Source organism: Rana temporaria, chromosome 1, assembly GCF_905171775.1.
Source record: "Rana temporaria chromosome 1, aRanTem1.1, whole genome shotgun sequence".
Taxonomy (NCBI): Eukaryota; Metazoa; Chordata; class Amphibia; order Anura; family Ranidae; genus Rana; species Rana temporaria.
This window is the reverse complement of record NC_053489.1, coordinates 408,179,984-408,199,486: the sequence shown is the minus strand read 5'-3', so window position 1 is coordinate 408,199,486 and position 19,503 is coordinate 408,179,984. Positions and strand designations below refer to the sequence as shown.

The 19,503-nt window shown below is 40.1% G+C and overlaps 2 protein-coding genes across 6 annotated transcripts in view; one reads left to right on the top strand and one right to left on the bottom strand.

Moving 5' to 3' along the window:
* The window catches only part of CNOT6L (CCR4-NOT transcription complex subunit 6 like), a 71,811-nt gene extending 63,459 nt beyond the window's left edge, over positions 1-8,352 (top strand). For all 5 annotated transcript variants that reach the window (XM_040324180.1, XM_040324172.1, XM_040324195.1 and 2 more), the window contains one exon: positions 1,338-8,352. In XM_040324180.1, the coding sequence (XP_040180114.1) occupies positions 1,338-1,550 (213 nt within the window). In that variant the 3' untranslated portion in view covers positions 1,551-8,352. The remainder of the gene's footprint in view (positions 1-1,337) is intronic.
* A 3,572-nt stretch (positions 8,353-11,924) lies between these two features.
* The window catches only part of LOC120913853 (interleukin-8-like), a 32,453-nt gene continuing 24,874 nt past the window's right edge, over positions 11,925-19,503 (bottom strand). Inside the window, exon 4 of the mRNA XM_040324154.1 lies at positions 11,925-12,059. Coding sequence (XP_040180088.1) covers positions 12,011-12,059 — 49 coding nt within the window. The 3' untranslated portion in view covers positions 11,925-12,010. The remainder of the gene's footprint in view (positions 12,060-19,503) is intronic.

Here is a 19,503-nt window from a genome sequence, read left to right as displayed (position 1 = left end):
CCTACTTTACCCAAACTGCTTCATGGCCACTTTGGATTTGAGGGATACCTATCTGCAAATCTCAAGACTGTACAAGACTTCCTTCAATCTCTAGGCTGGTTAATAAAAAGAAGTCTTCCTTAATTCCTGCCCAGAAAGTGACATATCTCGGGTACAAATTTTGCTCGGTAGACCAAAAAGTTTTCTCCCGCAGGAGAAGGTCTCAAAAATGATGCAAACAATCCTTACAGACCAGTCGGTCGGTCTCGCTGAGAGGTTTCAAGAGCAGTGGGTCTGATGACCTTGTGAATTTCCCGCAGTACCAAGAGTCAAGATTCCATGAAGGGGGTTAAAGCGGTAGTTCACCCCCCCCCCCCCCCCCCCCCCGACACATTTTACCATCGAGACAGGCATTGTAGCGCGAGCTACAGTATGCCTGTCCCGATTTTTTTAACCCCGTTTTTTTTTAACCAGGCTTTGGGTCGCGCCTGCAACCCCACAGCTGGGCTCTTAAAGAGGACGTACAGGTACGTCCCTGTGCCATTCTGCCAACGTATATCGGTGTGAAGGGGGTCCTTAAGTGGTTAAAAGTGCATCTTTTTCTACCTTTTTGTGTGTGGCCTATTTTTTAGACAAAATTTTAAATCTCTTGATACACTTGGCGGGCGCTGTTCCATGCTTAAAATGTATAGCACATACATAATGTTTTTCCTACATCCATCTGTAGCAACAGGGACCCTTCAGCTAAAGGCTGATGTTTTTTGGGCAAAAGTTTTTTTTTTTTCCCCATAAGTCAACAGCCCCCCCCCCAAGGTCCCACATTTACACAGAAGCCCATCGTTTTCTTTTTATATGCTGGGCCCTCGCCGCTGTGTCCTGGCTATCTAAGGAGGCAGTGTTACTAAGCCGCAACTGTGTCAATTGTGTACATGAGCAGCCGATTTCTGCACTCTCCTAAATCCCACCGCCAGAATCTACATACCGGTAAGACACTGGCAGCCCTTATGTGTAGTGCCTTCCCTGTAATGGCTATGGAGTGGTTGTTCACCTCATTTAGGCTCTGTAAATAATCTCCAGACATTGGCACTCCAGCCATGTATGTGGGTATTTATTGTGAAAACGGCTTCACCTTGTTTAAGCTCTGAACATTTGCTTTAAGGAAACTGTCACCCTTATGTACTTGACAACTTTTTGTAACTTCCTGCAGATGGGAAGTTTCATTTTTATAATCTTTTATAAATGACTAAGGTTTTGTAAGCAATATGTCCTGAATTTGACTCTTGTATACCGTGTTTTCTGTCTTGGAGCTGAACTGATATTTACTAATTCGCTTTACATTTTTTTTGTTTGCACTTTAGGGTGTCATTGACTACATCTTCTATTCCAAGACACACATGGACGTTCTTGGCGTCCTGGGGCCTTTAGATCCTCAGTGGATGACGGAGAACAACATCACTGGCTGTCCTCACCCCCATATTCCTTCTGACCACTTCTCACTGTTAACGCAGCTGGAACTCCACCCTCCACTTCTGCCTCTTATTAACGGAGTACATTTGCCAAGCAGGAGGTAGTGCTGGCTGACAGCTGGGCACTTGTTCTCATGGACCTGTATACCTGTAAAAGAATCTGTAGGAGTGAAGTATGGCCAACCTTAAGCTGCTTTCTCACGGCTCCTTCCCTCCTGTCAACGCCGTGGCTCTGCATTTTATTGCAGGGAGGCAATATTTGGAATTAGGGCTGGTACAAAAGCTATCCTCCTCCCAGCTGTGCATTTTTGTTCATTTTTAAAAAGCTTAACTTTTTTTTGTTTTTCTACTGCCCATATTTTTGTTTTCTTATTTGTCTTGTACAAGATACTGTTAGCAACACAACGACTGCTAGATACAAGACATGTTTCACTCCCTTCCTATTTTTTCCATTTAATAAGTTTCTCTCTTCTGATTACTTAGCAGGAGTCATAACTCCTTTTTCCACTGGTATCCTAAGAAAAAATAGGTTATGTTTAGACTGTGAAAAACTGACATGATTCACCCAGTTAACCAAGGTTATATTGGCTTTTCTTCATCTGATCAAGCACAATCTGACTGTAATACGTTTGTGGCTCTTGCACCTCTGCATTAATTTCTATAGTGGGGGTAAGAGGTGGTTATGAGCCTGTAAATGGTGTGTGATAATCACTGGCTGTGAAGAGAACCTACTTGTTCAAGCGGCAACTTTATTTTATTTTTTTCTTCGCTTTCACCAATGAAAGTTGCTTTTTGGTATAAGCATCCTTGCTTATTAGACATGGGTTAAATGCAATTTTTTTTTTTGAGGGGGGGTGGTCTTTGGCCTAAATCCAAAGGAGTGTTTAACTTAATAGATTTGTAACCAAAGATGTCACTCATATCTACAGTCCTTGCCATGACATATATATTATTATTTTTTTTTTTTTTTTTTTGCTCCATCGATGTATCATCGCTTGAATAACCTTCAGCATTCTCTTCAGAGCCAGGTGGCATCACAGTTTGAGGCGTTGAATGTCAGACCACCAAATTTTGCGCATTGTCGTGTTACCAAACAAATGGTGAGCACAGTCATGACAACACACGGGTAATACAGGCACACTTGTATATACAGATCTTCTTTCCCATGTTTACTATTCCCACCTAAGACATAAGCACTGGTAGTTTACATTTTTATACGCTGGGATGTTCCTTTATCTAAATAAGCAGTTTATCAATCTTCTCCATTGTAAAGATTCTTGGCACATTGAAAACTATACCGATACATTTGTTTAAAACGTACCTTCCCTTTTTTGTTTCAGCAGTCTATATTCAATTTATACTTTTTGTAGCGAGTGAGGTCTTAAAAAAAAAAAAAAAAAAATGTATAGACACCTGGCCATGAAGGGGTTAAACATTCTTGCAAGTTGTCTTAGATGAATAGCATTGCACTAGTTGGAAGGCCTCTAGCTGCAAACTTTTTTTTTTTTTTTTTTTGTCCTGCTTTTTGCTGCTATGTTTTTAAAACTGATTTTAATCAAAATTTTCAATGCACTTTATTATTCTGTATACCATTACGTGATCACTTCCCAGAAGACATCTGCTTTTTTGAATGTTTTAATAAAGAGGTCCATTTGAATTGGCTCTAGCAGAAGAGTGCACACCAAATTCACCAGTTTAGCCATAAATAGTAGCTTCCACCTGCTTGTGGACCATCTTGCATACAGCTTATACAGAACAGTTTAGCATTGTCTTACAAATGACACGTCTTGACCACCACCTCTCCGAAGTGCCTCTGAATATTTTTCCAGATCCATGAATGCAGATATTTTCATATGTGCATAAATTTTTTTTTTTTTTGCACGCAGTTTCCCACTCTATTTAAAATTCAAGATTTGAAATGCTTCTTTGGCATGCTTTAGCAAACCTTTGTGGAATACATATAAACGTTTGTAGACCAACAAACAAGCTGTAGTTTGAGAGCCTGCCTTCTGTCTGTGCACTTGTGAATCTCCCAGTCTTTGCATTTGGCTTGTGTAGTGAATTTAGTCTATGTGCTTGTTGGGACAGATTTATGGTCAGTATTTTGTCCACTGTGATACTGATGCATATCACTGGTACCTTTTTTTAATTTCGACTTGTGTGCACTGTATTACAGTAAGTAGGCTTACTCTGTCATATGTGCTTTGTTTCCTGTAGCATTGGTAATGTCATCTGTCAGAAAAGGTTGTCCAGTTTTTATCCATCTTGGCCAAAACCACTTGACAAGAGCCTTTTCCTCAAGTGCTCAAATGAAGACTAAAGATTATACTCTTCAAAAATATCCCTATTGTTCCTATAGGCAGATTATCACCATATGAACCGTTGCTCATTATGGTGAAATAAGTCCTTGACACTGACACGCAGCTTCATGCATCCCAAGGCATTCTAAAGCATTTGAGGCGCATTTAATAAATTGTAGCTGGTAGATAATCGCTGTTGTAAAGACAAGTCAACATTTTGTCTTGGGCTTCATTTTATAACGTTGCATGAAGGATGCTTTTCTCAGTCTGTTCCATAGCAACCGTTTTGGTTCTCACCTTCACACTTGGTGTGAAGAGAGAATTTCTTTGGTTTTGCTGGGGTGACGCTGAAAAGAGCAAGAACAGTTTAATGAACATTAGACCTTGCGCTGGATACCTAATGAACCAATGGCAGTCGTATCCCAACGAGAATGTGTTTTTTTGAATGATTAAGAGTACAAACCCAAAGGCTCAGTGTAAAATCTTCGAGGTTGTAAGGAAAAGAAATAACTGTAAGACTGTCTGCATTTACTATTTCTCAGGTACTGTATATACTATTTTTGAAGTGTATATAGAAAATTTACCAGACAAAAGATTACAAGTCTTGGTAATCTGCTCCGTATTTGTTTTTCTTTTTGGCTTTTGGAGAAAAATTTGTGTATTGTAGCACAAAGAATATGTGAACATCCTAAGGTCTGGCACTACGTATTAACATTCACATCTGGAGAAGAGGACCCTTCTTTAAAAAAAGATTTAAAAAAAAACCTACCCATATTAAGAATTGTTGCATGTGCATTGGTAAATTCACTTAAATGGGCAACCTCAAGCTAAATGTTACACCATTTTGATATTGACTTATAGCAATATTAATTCACTCTTCAAACAAGCCACCATTTGTGGATTTCAATTTGGACTAGGTAGCAGACTGTGTACTTGGATTTCATAGTTGGGAAGACATCAAAATGTCCTTGTGATGCCACGTGACATAATGTGACCTGTGGTTTTCTATTATGAGACAACGTTATTGGTGTAACCACAGTGTATTTAGTAGGCTATGCCCATTATCCTTAATATTGCAGTGGTACATTGATAGCGGAGTAAAAATGATCAGTTTTTTTTTGTACATTGGCAATCTATTTTTTTTTTCTATGTGAGGATTTTAAAGTTTATACATTTAGAGGTAATAAAACATTGTGAGCTATTTTATAAAGACGTTCTGTGATTTTTAATTGATCAAAGCTGCTTTATGTTACACAAATAAAAATTCGATTTCTTCTGTTTTTAACCCCTTCACCACCAGAGGTCGAGACAGTTTGCAGACCCCTCTAAAAATCAAAGGGATTTACTTTTACTTTTGTTTGCCAAAAGTTTATATATAATTTTTTTTTTCCATTCCTTTCATTGATTTTCATCCATTCAGTCCATTTTTTTTTTTTTTCTGAAAGCAGATTTAATGTATTTTTAATGCTAAAATAAACTTGGTGGGACCTGGTAGGAGAAACTGGATCCAGATTCAGAATATCCTATAGTGTGGTTTTGTCTTTTGCTATCCATTTATTTTTTTATTTTTTGGTCCCTCTCAGTGGTTGCCCTGTACATCAGACTAATCATGTCTGATCTCAATGATTGTAAAGACATTCATAAATAAAACTTTTTTAATGACTTTAACTGAAGTAAATAAATGGAAAATTACATATGCAAAATGTTGTGTTTTAAAGTCTTCTAACACTTCATACACACTTTGAAGGAGTGAATTTGCTCAAGGAATAACGTTTGCACTGGCATAGTGTTTAATATACTTCATGATTTTGTACTAAATATCCTTTAAAAGGGTCAGTCCACATAAAACTGGTATTTGTTTTGGCAGGTACTAGATGGGTTAAGTTGCCTCGTAGTTCCTGACATCTGAGTTTAAGATTTTTTTTTTTTTTTTCTTCCCTGGGTGCACACCTGCCTTGGCCATGATTGAGAGGGGTGAGGTGGATCCCTGCTGGATTTTTAATTTTGTATTATGCACATTGTGAGATAAGGTGCTGGAACACAGAAGGGTGGGTGGTAACTATCTAAAACTCCCAGTTGGATAGGAACAGAGTTTAGAAATTGGGCGGGGGAAGGGGGGGGGGTCTTGCTTTTGTAATATTCAAGACCGAGACCTACTCGTCTCATGTTATACGATTTATTGAAATGTTTTACTTTTCAAGGGACTGACCCTTTTCGTGTGTGTGTGTGTGTGTGTGTTTTTTTTTTTTTTTTAGATTTAATACCTGGTTCCCTTGGCCAGTGCAAAAGTGTAGTCCTCGGGTAAATGTTTCTGTGTATTTCTGGATGGCTATTTCACATAACATTCTACGATGCTTTGCTTGTATAGTAAAGTAAAACCCCAGTTTTTTTGTTTTGTTTAGTGGGAATAAGCAGCAACCCATAATCCAAAGATCGTTTTAATTTCAGCATATTGCTAGGTATGTCCCATGCATCAGACTGGCTGTAGCTCAATTATTTCTGATTCTTTATATACCCATCACAGAATAAAGGTTGTGCCACAGCCACTGTTTTTTATTTTTTTTTATTTTTTTTTGCAGATTTGAATTTTCAATTACTTTTGCAGTCTTGCCCTATTGGTGTTTTAAGGTGACGTGTTGGTTTTTTATTTTTTTTTTCAAAAGTACTGGAGTTTTTCTTTAGGTATTGAAATGTCTGTCTGGAAATGCACACATACTTTATTGGTCAGTGGACCTAACACAGGCCAAGTTCCCTGATGATCATTTTGACCAGTCAAAACAATTTTAGATTTTAAGAAGTCTTAATAGAAAATATATAGCTCCCTGTCTCCATTTGTCAGTTCACCTTCAACAGTCTCTGGACTGGATGCAGTAAATGTCATATGTTACACTTTTTGACCTGATTAACTAATACAGGCAGCTTACTTATGTTTTCCCCATGTACCTTCAGGCCTGGAATGGGCACCACAATGCAGAAATTTTATTTTTTCCATGTTTCTGTTAACCATGACTTTTTTGCTCTCCCTCACCATAGAGTTTTAAGCTATTTCTATCATATTGGAGCACATTCTCTGCAATAGTAGTGGCCGTTCGCTCGTAAAATGCACCTCCGTTGGGCAAACTGTCCACTAATTTGATGCATTTTATAAATATTTCTGTTTTAAACATATTTCCATGGAGGCTGTTGGATGATATTCCTGTTTTTACCATGTTGATCCTGTCTGTGCCACCATTGGAATCTATGTCCTGTAAAAAAAAAAAATGGTGTTGTGTATTACCTGACAAATATCAGATCACTATCGGCTGGTAGATTTATTTATTTTTTTCTGTTCTTTGTATTTTAGCTTTATGTGCTAAGCCAGTCTCTAAACAAACTGTTACAGCTGCCTACCTATATATTGCCCTTAGACAGGTTGGAAAAGTTGTAGCTAGAGTTTAAGTGTTGGGTTTCCTGCAGCTCCCTCAGGGCCTGTACGATTACTGGAATTTGGTTTTGAATAATGTCCTATGTTCATCCAGATCTCACAATTATCTGGTTGTCTTCTTTTTTTTTTTTTTCCTTTTTTAACCAGCAGCACTGCCTATGAAAGCAGAAAAAAAGTAAAAATAAAAATCTTAACCCTATTTCAGGGTGATGATTTTTTAAGTGATTTTATGTAATAAAATGTATGAGATAGCTATTTTCTATTTTCTGTGTATTAACATGGTGAAAAGATTGTCGATTCTGTTATACAGTATCCTCAGAACTGGCACAACATAGTCACATCTTTTTGATATACTTTCATCTCTGAGAGTTATATAGAAATATATATTTTTGTTTTACACCCAAGGCTCAAATATTTTTCAATAAAAATGAAACCGTGGAAAAACCTTTTGCGGGCATGTTTTAACATTTGAGCCAGCTCAACCTCCACCATCCATGTGCTTGTATGTGTAGAATGTAGTGGCATTGTACAATACTGTTCTAAAGCTACACTTTCTTTTATATTGCTGTAGTGGAATCTATTTGTTTGATTACACCCAGAACTTCATAAATTTTTTTTTTTTTTTTTTGTGTGTGATGAACCATAAACATTCATTGGTGTTTTTTTTGCTTCAAGTGAAGCTGTGTATTGAAAACCATTAACTTTTTTTGTTTTTATATCCCCCCCCCCCCAAGCTGTGTTTAATGGCTTTCATTACTTATCTGATAAGATTTGGCTCCTCTGACTCGTAAACATTTACTCAGCATGGTATACGTTACTTGGTATCTCCCTGAACGTTTCTAACCTATACTTGCCATTTGCTTTAAAATGTGACGCTCTGTTTTAGCAAGTAATTTTAGGGTCCCTTTTTGCTTTGCTAATTTAGTTCACTAAAGAACCAAGCACTTGGAGGCTGTGGCTGCCCTTTAGTAATTTCTGTACAGAAAAGTTGAAGCTTGTAGTTTTACAATTCATTGCGTGACCACAGAAATCCTAGTTCTCGCACACAGCAGCAATCAAGTTTAAAATCCAACGGCAAGTAGTTTTGAATCATACGTATCATTACTGTAAAGCGCTTTCTCATCGAATCGTGCCCAAAAGTGTGTTTCAATTAAGACTGCAATAAACCTTTGTTCCCACTGGCCCTCGGTAATCCTGTATTTGTTCTTAGTTAAAACATTACATTCATTTTTACTTTAAAGTTACCAAATGAATTTGGATATTTCACAAAATGTTTTTCCCAAAAATGTAAGTGTTTACACAGCCTTTTTGTTTATACGGTGCAATGTTAGCTTTGACTTGTATTGCCCTGTAAATTGTCTATTGATGCCTTCCATCGTTTTCTATTTTCCCACTGTTTAACACTAAGCATTCCGTAATGTGCAAAATATACTTCTCTTCTCACATTCTAAGTAAAAGTGCTTAATATTTAGGAATCACTTTAAGAAGTTCCTTTTTTATAAAATCTGGGTGCTTTCAAGGAAACCTGCCAGAAAAGAAATCTGTAGGCTGCCACTGCTGATTTGACTTTAAAGGTGCAAGCCTCCAAGCAGGGCTGCCATTGTTGCTGCACTTATAAAGCCTCATACACACGATCGGACATGGTTTTTCTGCTCTTTAGCGCCACCCTTTGCGCAACTTCTGCTAATGTTGTCTTTTATGGTTGGCATTGGTTCGGAGCATGCGTGTTTGGACTATTTTTGACCGGACTTGTGTACACATGATCGGATAATCCGACGGAGCGCATTTGTTGGACAATTTGAGAGCATGACCAGCCAAAATTTGTGTCGGAAATTCCGACAATTGTCCGATGGCGCATACAGACAGTCTGATTATCCAACAAAACATGTCCATCACACAACTGTCGGAATATCCGATCATGTGTACGGGCCTCAAGAGTGTCTGATCTTAAACAAATTTGTAACGACTAAGGTCGCAATACAAGACATGTATTCCAGCTCGGTGACTTGCAAGATGATGCAGCAAAGATAACAACCCTTGAACCTACATCTTGACTTGGTAAATAAATTAAAGTGGGAAAATTTAAGGATAAAGTATTGTGGGTGTTCTAGAACATGTTAAAATCAGTTTAGTGTGTTGGGGCCAGGTGTGTACCAAAGGTTCAAATCTTCTCACAGAAATTTAAAATGAACAAATGTGAGGTTTACATATATTCATATTGTTGTAGAAAAGTCTAAATTGTCATGTTTTAGCATAAGCAAACAGTGCTACAAATCCCAAATATCTTTCCTCTGGAATTTGTTCCCTTAGCTGGCTGGGATGTAAGTGGGTAATGTATATGAAGAGAAACTTGACTGTAAAAAGTTTAACATCTGTTTATGTATTTTCTTCAAAACGGTATAGTTGTTCATCATGCTGTAAACCAGCTGAGCAGACAGTTAATTATTCCATCTTCACCTTAAATTAAATGACTCTTTAAAAACCTTTTTGTTCTGTAAGACACTCAATACCTTTTTCTTGTGTGGCAGGTAGGTTTTACGTTCCGTTTTTTTTGTTTTTAAAGCATTTTATAAACCAGACTGTAAAGCCAATCTAGCTTATTTTATCCTTTTTAATTGACACCAATTCTTCGCACACTTTTGTATATTTCTGCATCTGCAGCATTTTACTCTTTGTTATTGTATCTGATGTGCTAAGCTCAGGACCATGTCATAGGTTTAACATTGTGTTTCTCTAAAATCACCAAATCATGTGTTTGCACTGAAATTTGTTACCCCCCCCCCCCCCCAACACACACACACACCATAACCTATCCTGTGTAGTAAATTGATATGATTTTTAATTTTTTTTTATTTTTAGCAGAAGTCAGAATTCATTGTTTTGTATAGCTGGATATTGTATTCTAGACAATTGCATCACATAGTTGTAAATTTTCTACACAAAGGGATTGCCATCCACAATTTTTAAAGGGGGTTAAATGGAATGTATTCTCAACCTTATGTATGAACATTGCACTAGGTTTCGTTTTTGTTTTGGTTATTGTCTGCAATGTAATTGTGGATGACATGACACTGGTGCAATAACTGTTCTATTTTTAAAGGGGATGGTCTTTGAACATGTGTGTTTTGCCTCCCCTCTTAAGCATGTTTTCCCTGTTTTACATTGATGACAGGCTTTATACAACCAAGTTTGAACAAAACAGTGCCTGAGCTTACCACTCTTTAAAAAAATAATGTACAGCTTTGTTCTGAGTCAGTGGAACAGAAAAAATATTGCTAAGTGTGGCTTTTATTTTTGTTACACAGTATGAATATGCAAAACTACTTAACCATTTTCAACTGATTTACAGCAGTGGGTCTTTGTTACAGTACTTTCAGGAATGTATCTGTAATGGGTTAGCTATCACCAGCCATTTTAAAACTTTTGTATTTACTGCAGTTTAACACAAGAGTTTGGATCACACAGCTGAAGTATTTTTGGGCAATATGTAATGTATAAAATCTGCTGTGTGCTCTGGAAACTCATAGTATTACAAATGTGAACAATACAAAATCCAGCCTAAATGTTGCACTGTTAGTCCTGCTTTCTAGACTTGTGGCAGCTGAAGAGAAGAGAGGTACACGAAGAACCTCAAACTACTATTTCTGATGACAAATTACTTTATCCATTTTGGAGTTCGGGTACTGCTCACACGATGTATAGGGCTAAATTGCTTGATTTCTTGTGTATTTTTTTTTTCTTTTTTTTAACCCCCATCTATGTAGGCAATAAAAGGCCATTTTGCAACTGCATATTTCTTTGTCATTTTTTTTGTCTGTTGGTGTTTGTAGGTAGGTCATTGATCGCTCTTATGAGGTTTAATGGTTATTCATGAACTACCATTGTCATTTCAAGCTGTGTCTGCTGTAAATGCACTACTAGACCAAGTGTCCCCAAACTTTTCAGTATGAGGGCCACATTTATGTATATTACATTTTTTCACAAGCTGAAAAAATACATTATAAGTTTGAAATGTGATTTTAATTTGTTTGCTTTGTGTAATTGCCATTTATATGATTTGGAACAATAGAAAAAATTGTAAAGCAAAGACTCTTCCAAATAGACTTGTACATAAAAGTCCCCCTTGCGTAAGACTCCCATAAGTCCCCATTTACATTAGAGGGGTGGTTTTGACCTGCTAGCTAGAGTTTGGAGTACCATACCACAGCATCAGTGTTGTGAATGAAGCTGGTGGTAGAGGAAGAAAGCGGCTGCGGAGCAGAGTCCCATAAGCCGATGCTTCCTTTACAGCGCCGGTACCCTTTCGTCTCACCGGATCGGAGGGCCGTAGCGTAGCCATGACCTGTCATCCGCCCGCTCTACTCATTGTGGCCCTCTACTTGTTACCATGTTGCTGAAGTGGTCCTTGCTCTTCAAAAGGTTGGGCACCCCTGCACTAGACAAACCTTAAATATGATTCCCAAATAATGGTGCCCTTATAGCTAGGAAACTTGAGCACTTTTGGGGACTACATTTATTATACCATTTGCTCTGGAACCAGAAACCTATTCAGTCAACACGCTTATGAATGTGCAAGATATTATCTTTAAAAGTTGCAAGACAATGAATCAACCTAAAAAAGCAAGGGTAAATTAGTAAGTATAGATTTTGGCTACAGCTCATGTCTAATATATATATATATATATATATATATATATATATATATATATATATATATATATATATATATATATATATATATTAAAAAATTGGTTGTAGAAATATCTTCTGATTTGAATTTACTATTAAGTCATCCTTTCATTTTATATGACACAAGATGAGCAGGCAGTGATTGTAGCGGGCTAGATTTGCTTGAAGACTTTGATTTTTCTTGGTTTTCCTTTGTCATTTCTAGAAGGCAAAGAAAATATGTTGGGTTTTATTTTATATAGCCACTAAATGTAGATTAGTTCACAAAAATAGCAAAATGTATTTAAAGTAAAACAAATTCTTAAACCAGTGATGGTCACCTTTTTGAGGTGTGAGGCTTAAGTGGACCCCGACGAGGGATTGCACATACACTGCTTAAAAAAAAAAATTTGAAGGAATACTTTTGAATCAGAACTACTGGGCTATTGATCTAGTCAGTTAAGTAGCAGAGTGGGAGGGGTGTATACAGAGGGGGTTGTTGATCAGTTTCAGCTGCTTTTGCTGTTTAATTGAAATGAACAGGTGCACTAGATGGGCAATGAGACAACCTCCAAAATGCGAATGTTTTCAGGTGGAGGTGGCTGACTTTTTTTTCCCTCATCTTTTCTGATGGTTTTTCTCTAGTTTTGGCTAGGGTCAGTGTCGCTACTGGTAGCACGAGATGATACTTGGACCCTATAAAGGTTGCACAGGCAGTCCAACTCCTCCAGGATGGCACATCAATATTTGTCATTGCCAGAAGGTTTTCTGTGTCTCCCAGCACAGTCTCAAGAGCATGGAGGAGATTCCAGGGGACAAGCAGTTACTCTAGGAGAGCTGGACAAAGCCGTAGAAGGTCCTTAACCCATCAGAAGGACCGGTATCTGCTCTTTTGTGCAAGGAGGAACAGGATGAGCACTGCCAGAGCCCTACAAAATGGCCTCGAGCAGATCACTGGTGTGAATGGTCAGATGACAAACCCTCAAACCGGCTTCATGTGGTTGGCCTGAGGGCTTGACGTCCTAGTGTGCTCTGTGGAGCTTGATTGGCATTTTCCATTGAACACCAGAATTGGCAGGTCCACCACTGGTGCCCCATGCTTTTCACAGATGAGAGCAGGTTCACCCTGAGCATATGTGACAGACGTGAAAGGGTCTGGAGAAGCAGCGGAGAACTTTTATGCTGCCTGTAACATTGTTCAGCATGACCGGTTTGGTGGTGGGTCAGTGATGGTCTGGGGAGGCATATCCAAGGAGGGACGCACAGACCTCTACAGGCTACACAATGGCACCCTAACTGCCATTAGGTATCGGGATGAAATCCTTGGACCCATTGTCCTTGGACCTAAGCTGGTGCAGTGGGTCCTGGGTTCCTTCTGTTGCACGACAATGCCTGGCCTCATGTGGCGAGAGCATGCAGCCAGTTCCTGGAGGATGAAGAATTTGATACCATTGAATGGCCCCCACGCTCACCTGACCTAAATCCAAAAGAACACCTCTGGGACATTGTTTTGGTCCATCCGGTGCTGCCAGGTTACACCTCAGTCTGTTTAGAAGCTCAGTGATGCTCTGGTCCAGATCTGGGAGGAAATACCCTGGGACACCATCCGTCTTCTCAATACGAGGCTTTGCCCTGATGTCAGGCATGCATACAAGCACTTGGGGGCCATACAAACCACTGAGGACCATTTTGAGTTGTTGCAATGAAATGTCAGCAAAATGGACTAGCTTGCTGCATAATCTTTCACTTTTGATTTGTGGGTGTCTTTGAATTCCGCCCTCTGTAGGTGGATAATTTTCATTTCCATCAAATGATGTGCCATCCTTTCCATTACCCAGTCCATATCAGTACAGATATCCAGCATTAGATTTTTGCCCATTTTTTGAGATCTGATATGTTTTCAAAGTGTTACTTTTACATTTTTTGAGCAGTGCATAATTGAATAGTATATGCTACACAAGATTGCTTTCAGGATGGTGCTACAGGCATGGTTTAAGATAATGCTGCAGAAGACAGACTGAGAACATGTTGCATCCTATAGTTTACTGTCATTATATTCCTGTTACAAATTGGTGCTCCCACTAACTTCTGGTGTTCAAATAACAAATGCCAAGGTGTGGGTTGGTTGCCAGAGGCCTAAACCAGTCAACAAGATTTTTGTACGGCTGTATATCTTTCAATCTTATTTAAAACTTAATCTGATACTGGCCTGTCAGTGTCTGAGGCTGATTGTAGAATAAAATTGGATACATACCAGGTTGCTATATAAGCAACGCTTCCAGTCTTTTTATTTTTTAACCACTTTCTTACTGGGCACATATACCCCCTCCTGCCCAGGTGAAATTTCAGCTTCCGGCACTGCATCGCTTTAACTGACAATTGCGCAGTCATGCGACGTGGCTCAAACAAAATACACTTCCTTTTTTTCCCCCACAAATGGCTTTCTTTTGGTGGTATTTGATCACCTCCTGCGGTTTTTATTTTTTGCGCTATAAACAAAAAATGAGCAACAATTTTGAAAAAAAAAATCAAAATGTTTTACTTGTTGCTAAAAAGCATTTTTTTTTCTCAGTCTAGGCCGATACGTATTCTACATATATTTGGTAAAAAAAAAAAAATTTGCAATAAGCGACTAGTTTGTGCAAAAGTTATAGCGCCTACAAAATAGGGGACAGAATTATTATTATTTTTTTTACTAGGAATGGCGGTGATCTGCGATTTTGATTGGGACTGCGACATTATGGCGGATACTTTTGACACATTCACATTTATACTGCGATCAGTGCTATAAATATGCACTAATTACTGTAGAAATGTGACTGGCAGGGAAGGGGTTAACACTAGGTTGCGAGGAAGGGGTTAAATGTGTACCCTGCATAGTGTTTCTAACTGTGGGGGAAGGGGACCGATCTGTGTCCCTATGTACAAGGGACACAGCATCGGTCTCCTCTCTCCCTGACAGGACGTGGATCTCTGTGTTTACACACAGAGATCCACGTCTTTGTCTGTGTAACCGCCGATCGTGGGTGCCTGGAGGACATTGCGGCCGCCAGGCATGTGCATCGGTATCTCAGTAATGCGGCGGGCACGCACGCCCCCCCCCAGTGGCTGGAGGCTGTATATAGACGGCCTCCCTGGAATTGGGAGCCACACTGCGGCCGTACAAAGTCGTATGGCCGGCAGCAAGTGGTTAAAATGTAAACCTACCAATTCCATACAGTTTTGAAGTATTTACACCGAGTTTAGCAACCCATATACTTGAAGCAAATCTGATGTCTTGGACCTCTTTTTCACACGAAGCAAAAGAGGGAGGGTAACAAACCCAGGGACTTTAAACGGTGTCAATAAAGAAAAATATATCAAGTAGAAAAATACATATTTTATTCGATTTAGACATACATAATTAAAAATGGAAGTAAAACAACCACAATTTGATCCTAGGAGGATATACGTGACTTCAGAGAGAGCCACATTGATGACCTGTACATGGAGTGCCCAACATGTTTCGCCCTGAACAGGGCTTCGTCAGGAGCTTGTACAAGGCATACTATAAGAGAAAAGAGGAATAATCATGTATGAAAAATCAAGCATTGAGACAATATTCAATTGATAAGCTCAATGTACAATATTCATACTTGGAACAAGTATAATATATTGAGATGATCGTTTTTTTTTTTTACATAAAAACGGTACAAAAGGGGAAAACAATTTATCACAACAGTGAGTGATGCATATACATATATACATGCATACATACATACATGGAAATACATCACATAAATGCTACTAGGCAAGCCACTTACCCATAGGGGAAAAATCTTTTCTCCAAATGCGTAGTAAAAGTGAAATTTAGGATTCAATAAAACATTAGCAGAGGGAGTAGGATACACACAAAATGCCACGCAACTGTCTCAAAGGGGTGCCCCCAAAATTCGATCCATCCCACAATGAAGAGAGAGGCTATAGTAAATTAAAGCAAAAAATATATAGATAATAAATATGTAATTGATTGCGGGCACAGGGATAAATCTGTGCAGCATAATAAAGCCTTTAGCTGATAAATTGAATACCTGAATATTTTAAGTTCAGAGTGTAGGGTCACAGATGATGAACTGGCTGTGATAATAAAGAGATTTTCAAGGAGTTACAATCTCGACAGGCTAGGCAAGGCTTAACATGGTCCAAGAATCTCAACATGGTAATAAAAAATAAAGAGAGATGCAGCATACCTGTAAGAAGGGAGCAGACAACATAAACGCTGGGACAGCAGCAGTGGATAAATATCCGGGCCAAACAGCCCAGCCAGTTCTGGCAGCCATCGCTGGGCTTTTTAAATACCCCCCAGAGAACGGCGTCTGACGTCCCCGCCGGGGGCGGGCTATTACAGATGTCACAAGACATCCTGCAGCCAATCGCCTAAAGGTCCAGGAGTACGGACGTGCAGGTGAGGCCGCCGCCCGCCTAAGTGGGCGTAGTCTGCGGCACCGGTGCCGAGGATCATTGGTCACAATTTTTTCCTCTGGGTGATCCCTTTCAGCTGTCTATTGCCATCACTGCCCCATCTCGCCTACCCTTATTTCCATCCTGAAATGGGCCAGGTAGGCAGCTTGGATCGCCAGTCTCCTGTGCTGGCGATTCTTCCAGCCTCTAAGATGGCGCCCGCACCATCGGCGTCATTGCTGACGCGTGTGCTGTGCCGCCGACTACGCCCACTTAGGCAGGCGGCGGCCTCACCTGCACGTCCGTACTCCTGGACCTTTAGGCGATTGGCTGCAGGATGTCTTGTGACATCTGTAATAGCCCGCCCCCGGCGGTGACGTCAGATGCCGTTCTCTGGGGGGTATTTAAAAAGCCCAGCGATGGCTGCCAGAACTGACTGGGCTGTTTGGCCCGGATATTTATCCACTGCTGCTGTCCCAGCATTTATGTTGTCTGCTCCCTTCTTACAGGTATGCTGCATCTCTCTTTAATTTTTTTTTTTATTACCATGTTGAGATTCTTGGACCATGTCAAGTCTTGCGGGCTTCATGTTCTTGTTAATAATTATTCATTTTCTCTGGACCCAACTTGTGATTTTTTACTGTTTGTTTAAACAGTTATCCAGGTTGGGCTGCACTGGCTGCTGCATATGCCCTGGTGGGCGGTCGAGATTGTAACTCCTTGAAGATCTCTTTATTATCACAGCCAGTTCATCATCTGTGACCCTACACTCTGAACTCAAAATATTCAGGTATTCAATATATCAGCTAAAGGCTTTATTATGCTGCACAGATTTATCCCTGTGCCCGCAATCAATTACATATGTATTATCTATATATTTTTTTGCTTTTATTTACTAAAGCCTCTCTTCATTGTGCGATGGATCGAATTTTGGGGGCACCCCTTTGAGACAGTTGCATGGCATTTTGTGTGTATCCTACTCCCTCTGCTAATGTTTTGTTGAATCCTAAATTTCACTTTTACTACGCATTTGGAGAAAAGATTTTTGCCCTATGGGTAAGTGGCTTGCCTAGTAGCATTTATGTTTATGTATGTATGTATGTATGTATGTATATATGTATATGCATCACTCACTGTTGTGATAAAAACAGTACAAAAGGGGAAAACAATTTATGTAAAAACGATCATCTCAATATATTATACTTGTTTTAAGTATGCCTATTGTACATTGAGCTTATCAATTGACTATTGTCTCAATGCTTGATTTTTCATACATGATTATTCCTCTTTTCTCTTATAGTATGCCTTGTACAAGCTCCTGACGAAGCCCTGTTCAGGGCGAAACATGTTGGGCACTCCATGTACAGGTCATTAATGTGTCTCTCTCTGAAGTCACGTATATCCTCCTAGGATCAAATTGTGGTTGTTTTACTTCCAGTTTTAATTATGTATGTCTAAATCGAATAAAATATGTATTTTTCTACTTGATATATTTTTCTTTATTGACACTGTTTAAAGTCCCTGGGTTTGTTACCCTCCCCCCCCCTTCCTCTTTTGCTTCAATTAATATATGGGATGTGGTGTCCAGATTTGATCTCCTATGCCTCACATTTGTCTCTTTTTTCACACGGCTAGCCCACTCCGAACCACCTGTCTGTTTTTCAGGCAGATCTGAGAGGGCCATCCTTTGACCCCTATGGGGAGATGAATGTCAGCGGAGATGTTTCCGCTGACACCTGTCTGCTAAAATCAGACGTATGGTGATACGTTCGCTATCCATCTTGGCAGATCCAATCAGCTGAGATCTGATAAACTGACATGCTGTCCGATCTCTCCATAGGAATCGGTGGCACTCTGACAGGCCCCTCAGTGAGCAGAGACGGACCTGCTATCTGCCGGCTCAGCGAAGATCGTCGGATCTCCTGCTGAGCTGGCGGACCTGCTTTGTGTGAATGAGGCTTTAGACCAGGGGTAGGCAACCCCCGGTACTGGTGCTGCAAGCGGCACTCTAAGCCTCTTTTTCCGGCACTCGACTCCCTCCCCATCAGCAGAGCAACGCAGGGAAGTGTCAGTGAGACACTAATGAATTCCCCGCACCTGCACTAGGATGGAGGCACTGTACCCCCACACATTGTAAAAGATGCAAAACGTCTCACTTTGCTGCAGCTGCGATCGTCTGCTTTTGTGATGGGGAAGAGATCGTGTGCAATGGGGCGGTCCCTGTTTCCAGGAGAAAGACTGTCATTGGCCACTGCAGTCAGTCCTGCTAGCCCTGTCCATCATCTGGAGGAAGACTCGTTTGTTTGCCACTTCCGATCTCCAAAGGAATTTCGCTGTGATTCTCAATCGGGTGAGAGTTTGTGGAATTACTGTTGAGCTTCTGGGAATTTTGTTGAAATTATTTCTGAACCTTTGTGTCACTTACTACTGAACCCCGGCACTCTGTGTCCCTGTAAGCCAGAGCCAGTATTCAGTGCAATGACAATCGCACCCAACCACCTTTTCTCAGCTGCGGGGGTCAAACCTATGATCCTGCACACAGGCCCACTGCCAGTGGTGGGACAGAGTTGGTGGGGACTACAGTGGTTGGAAAGATGAGCAGGGGGGTTCAGTGTCTGGGCAGAGGAGAAAGGTGGTACATTGGTGGGACAGATAAGTAGGGGTTATAAAGTTGGCAGAGGAGCGGGGGCTACAGAGGTGGGGCAGATGTGCCGGAGGTACAGGCATGGGGCAGATGAGAAAGGGGGTTAAAGTTGTGGGGCAGATGAGCAGATAAGTTCAGTGTTAGGCCAGATGAGAAGATGGTTCAGTGGTGGGGCAGATAAGCAAGGGGGGACATTAGTGGGGCAGATAAGCAGGGGGTTACAGTGGTGGGGCAGATGTACAGGTGATTACAGTGGTGGGGCAGATGTGCAGGGTAGTACGATGGTGGGACAGATGTGCAGGGTAGTACGATGGTCGGGGTAGATGTGCAGGGGGGTACATTGGTGGGGCAGATGAGCAAGGGGGGGGGGACAGTGATCTGAGGGGCGAAGGTGTATTAATTGGGGCTCATCTGAGGTGTGGCGTTGCAGGAATTGTTTAATTTCTCACCTCTACTACTCAAGCAGTTTACATTTGCATTATAAAAAAAATCCTTTTTTTGATTGAGAGTTTGAAGTTTCCTTTTTTTTTTTTTTTTTTTTTTTTTTATAAAATCGGCACATGAATTTTCTTTAAAAAACCT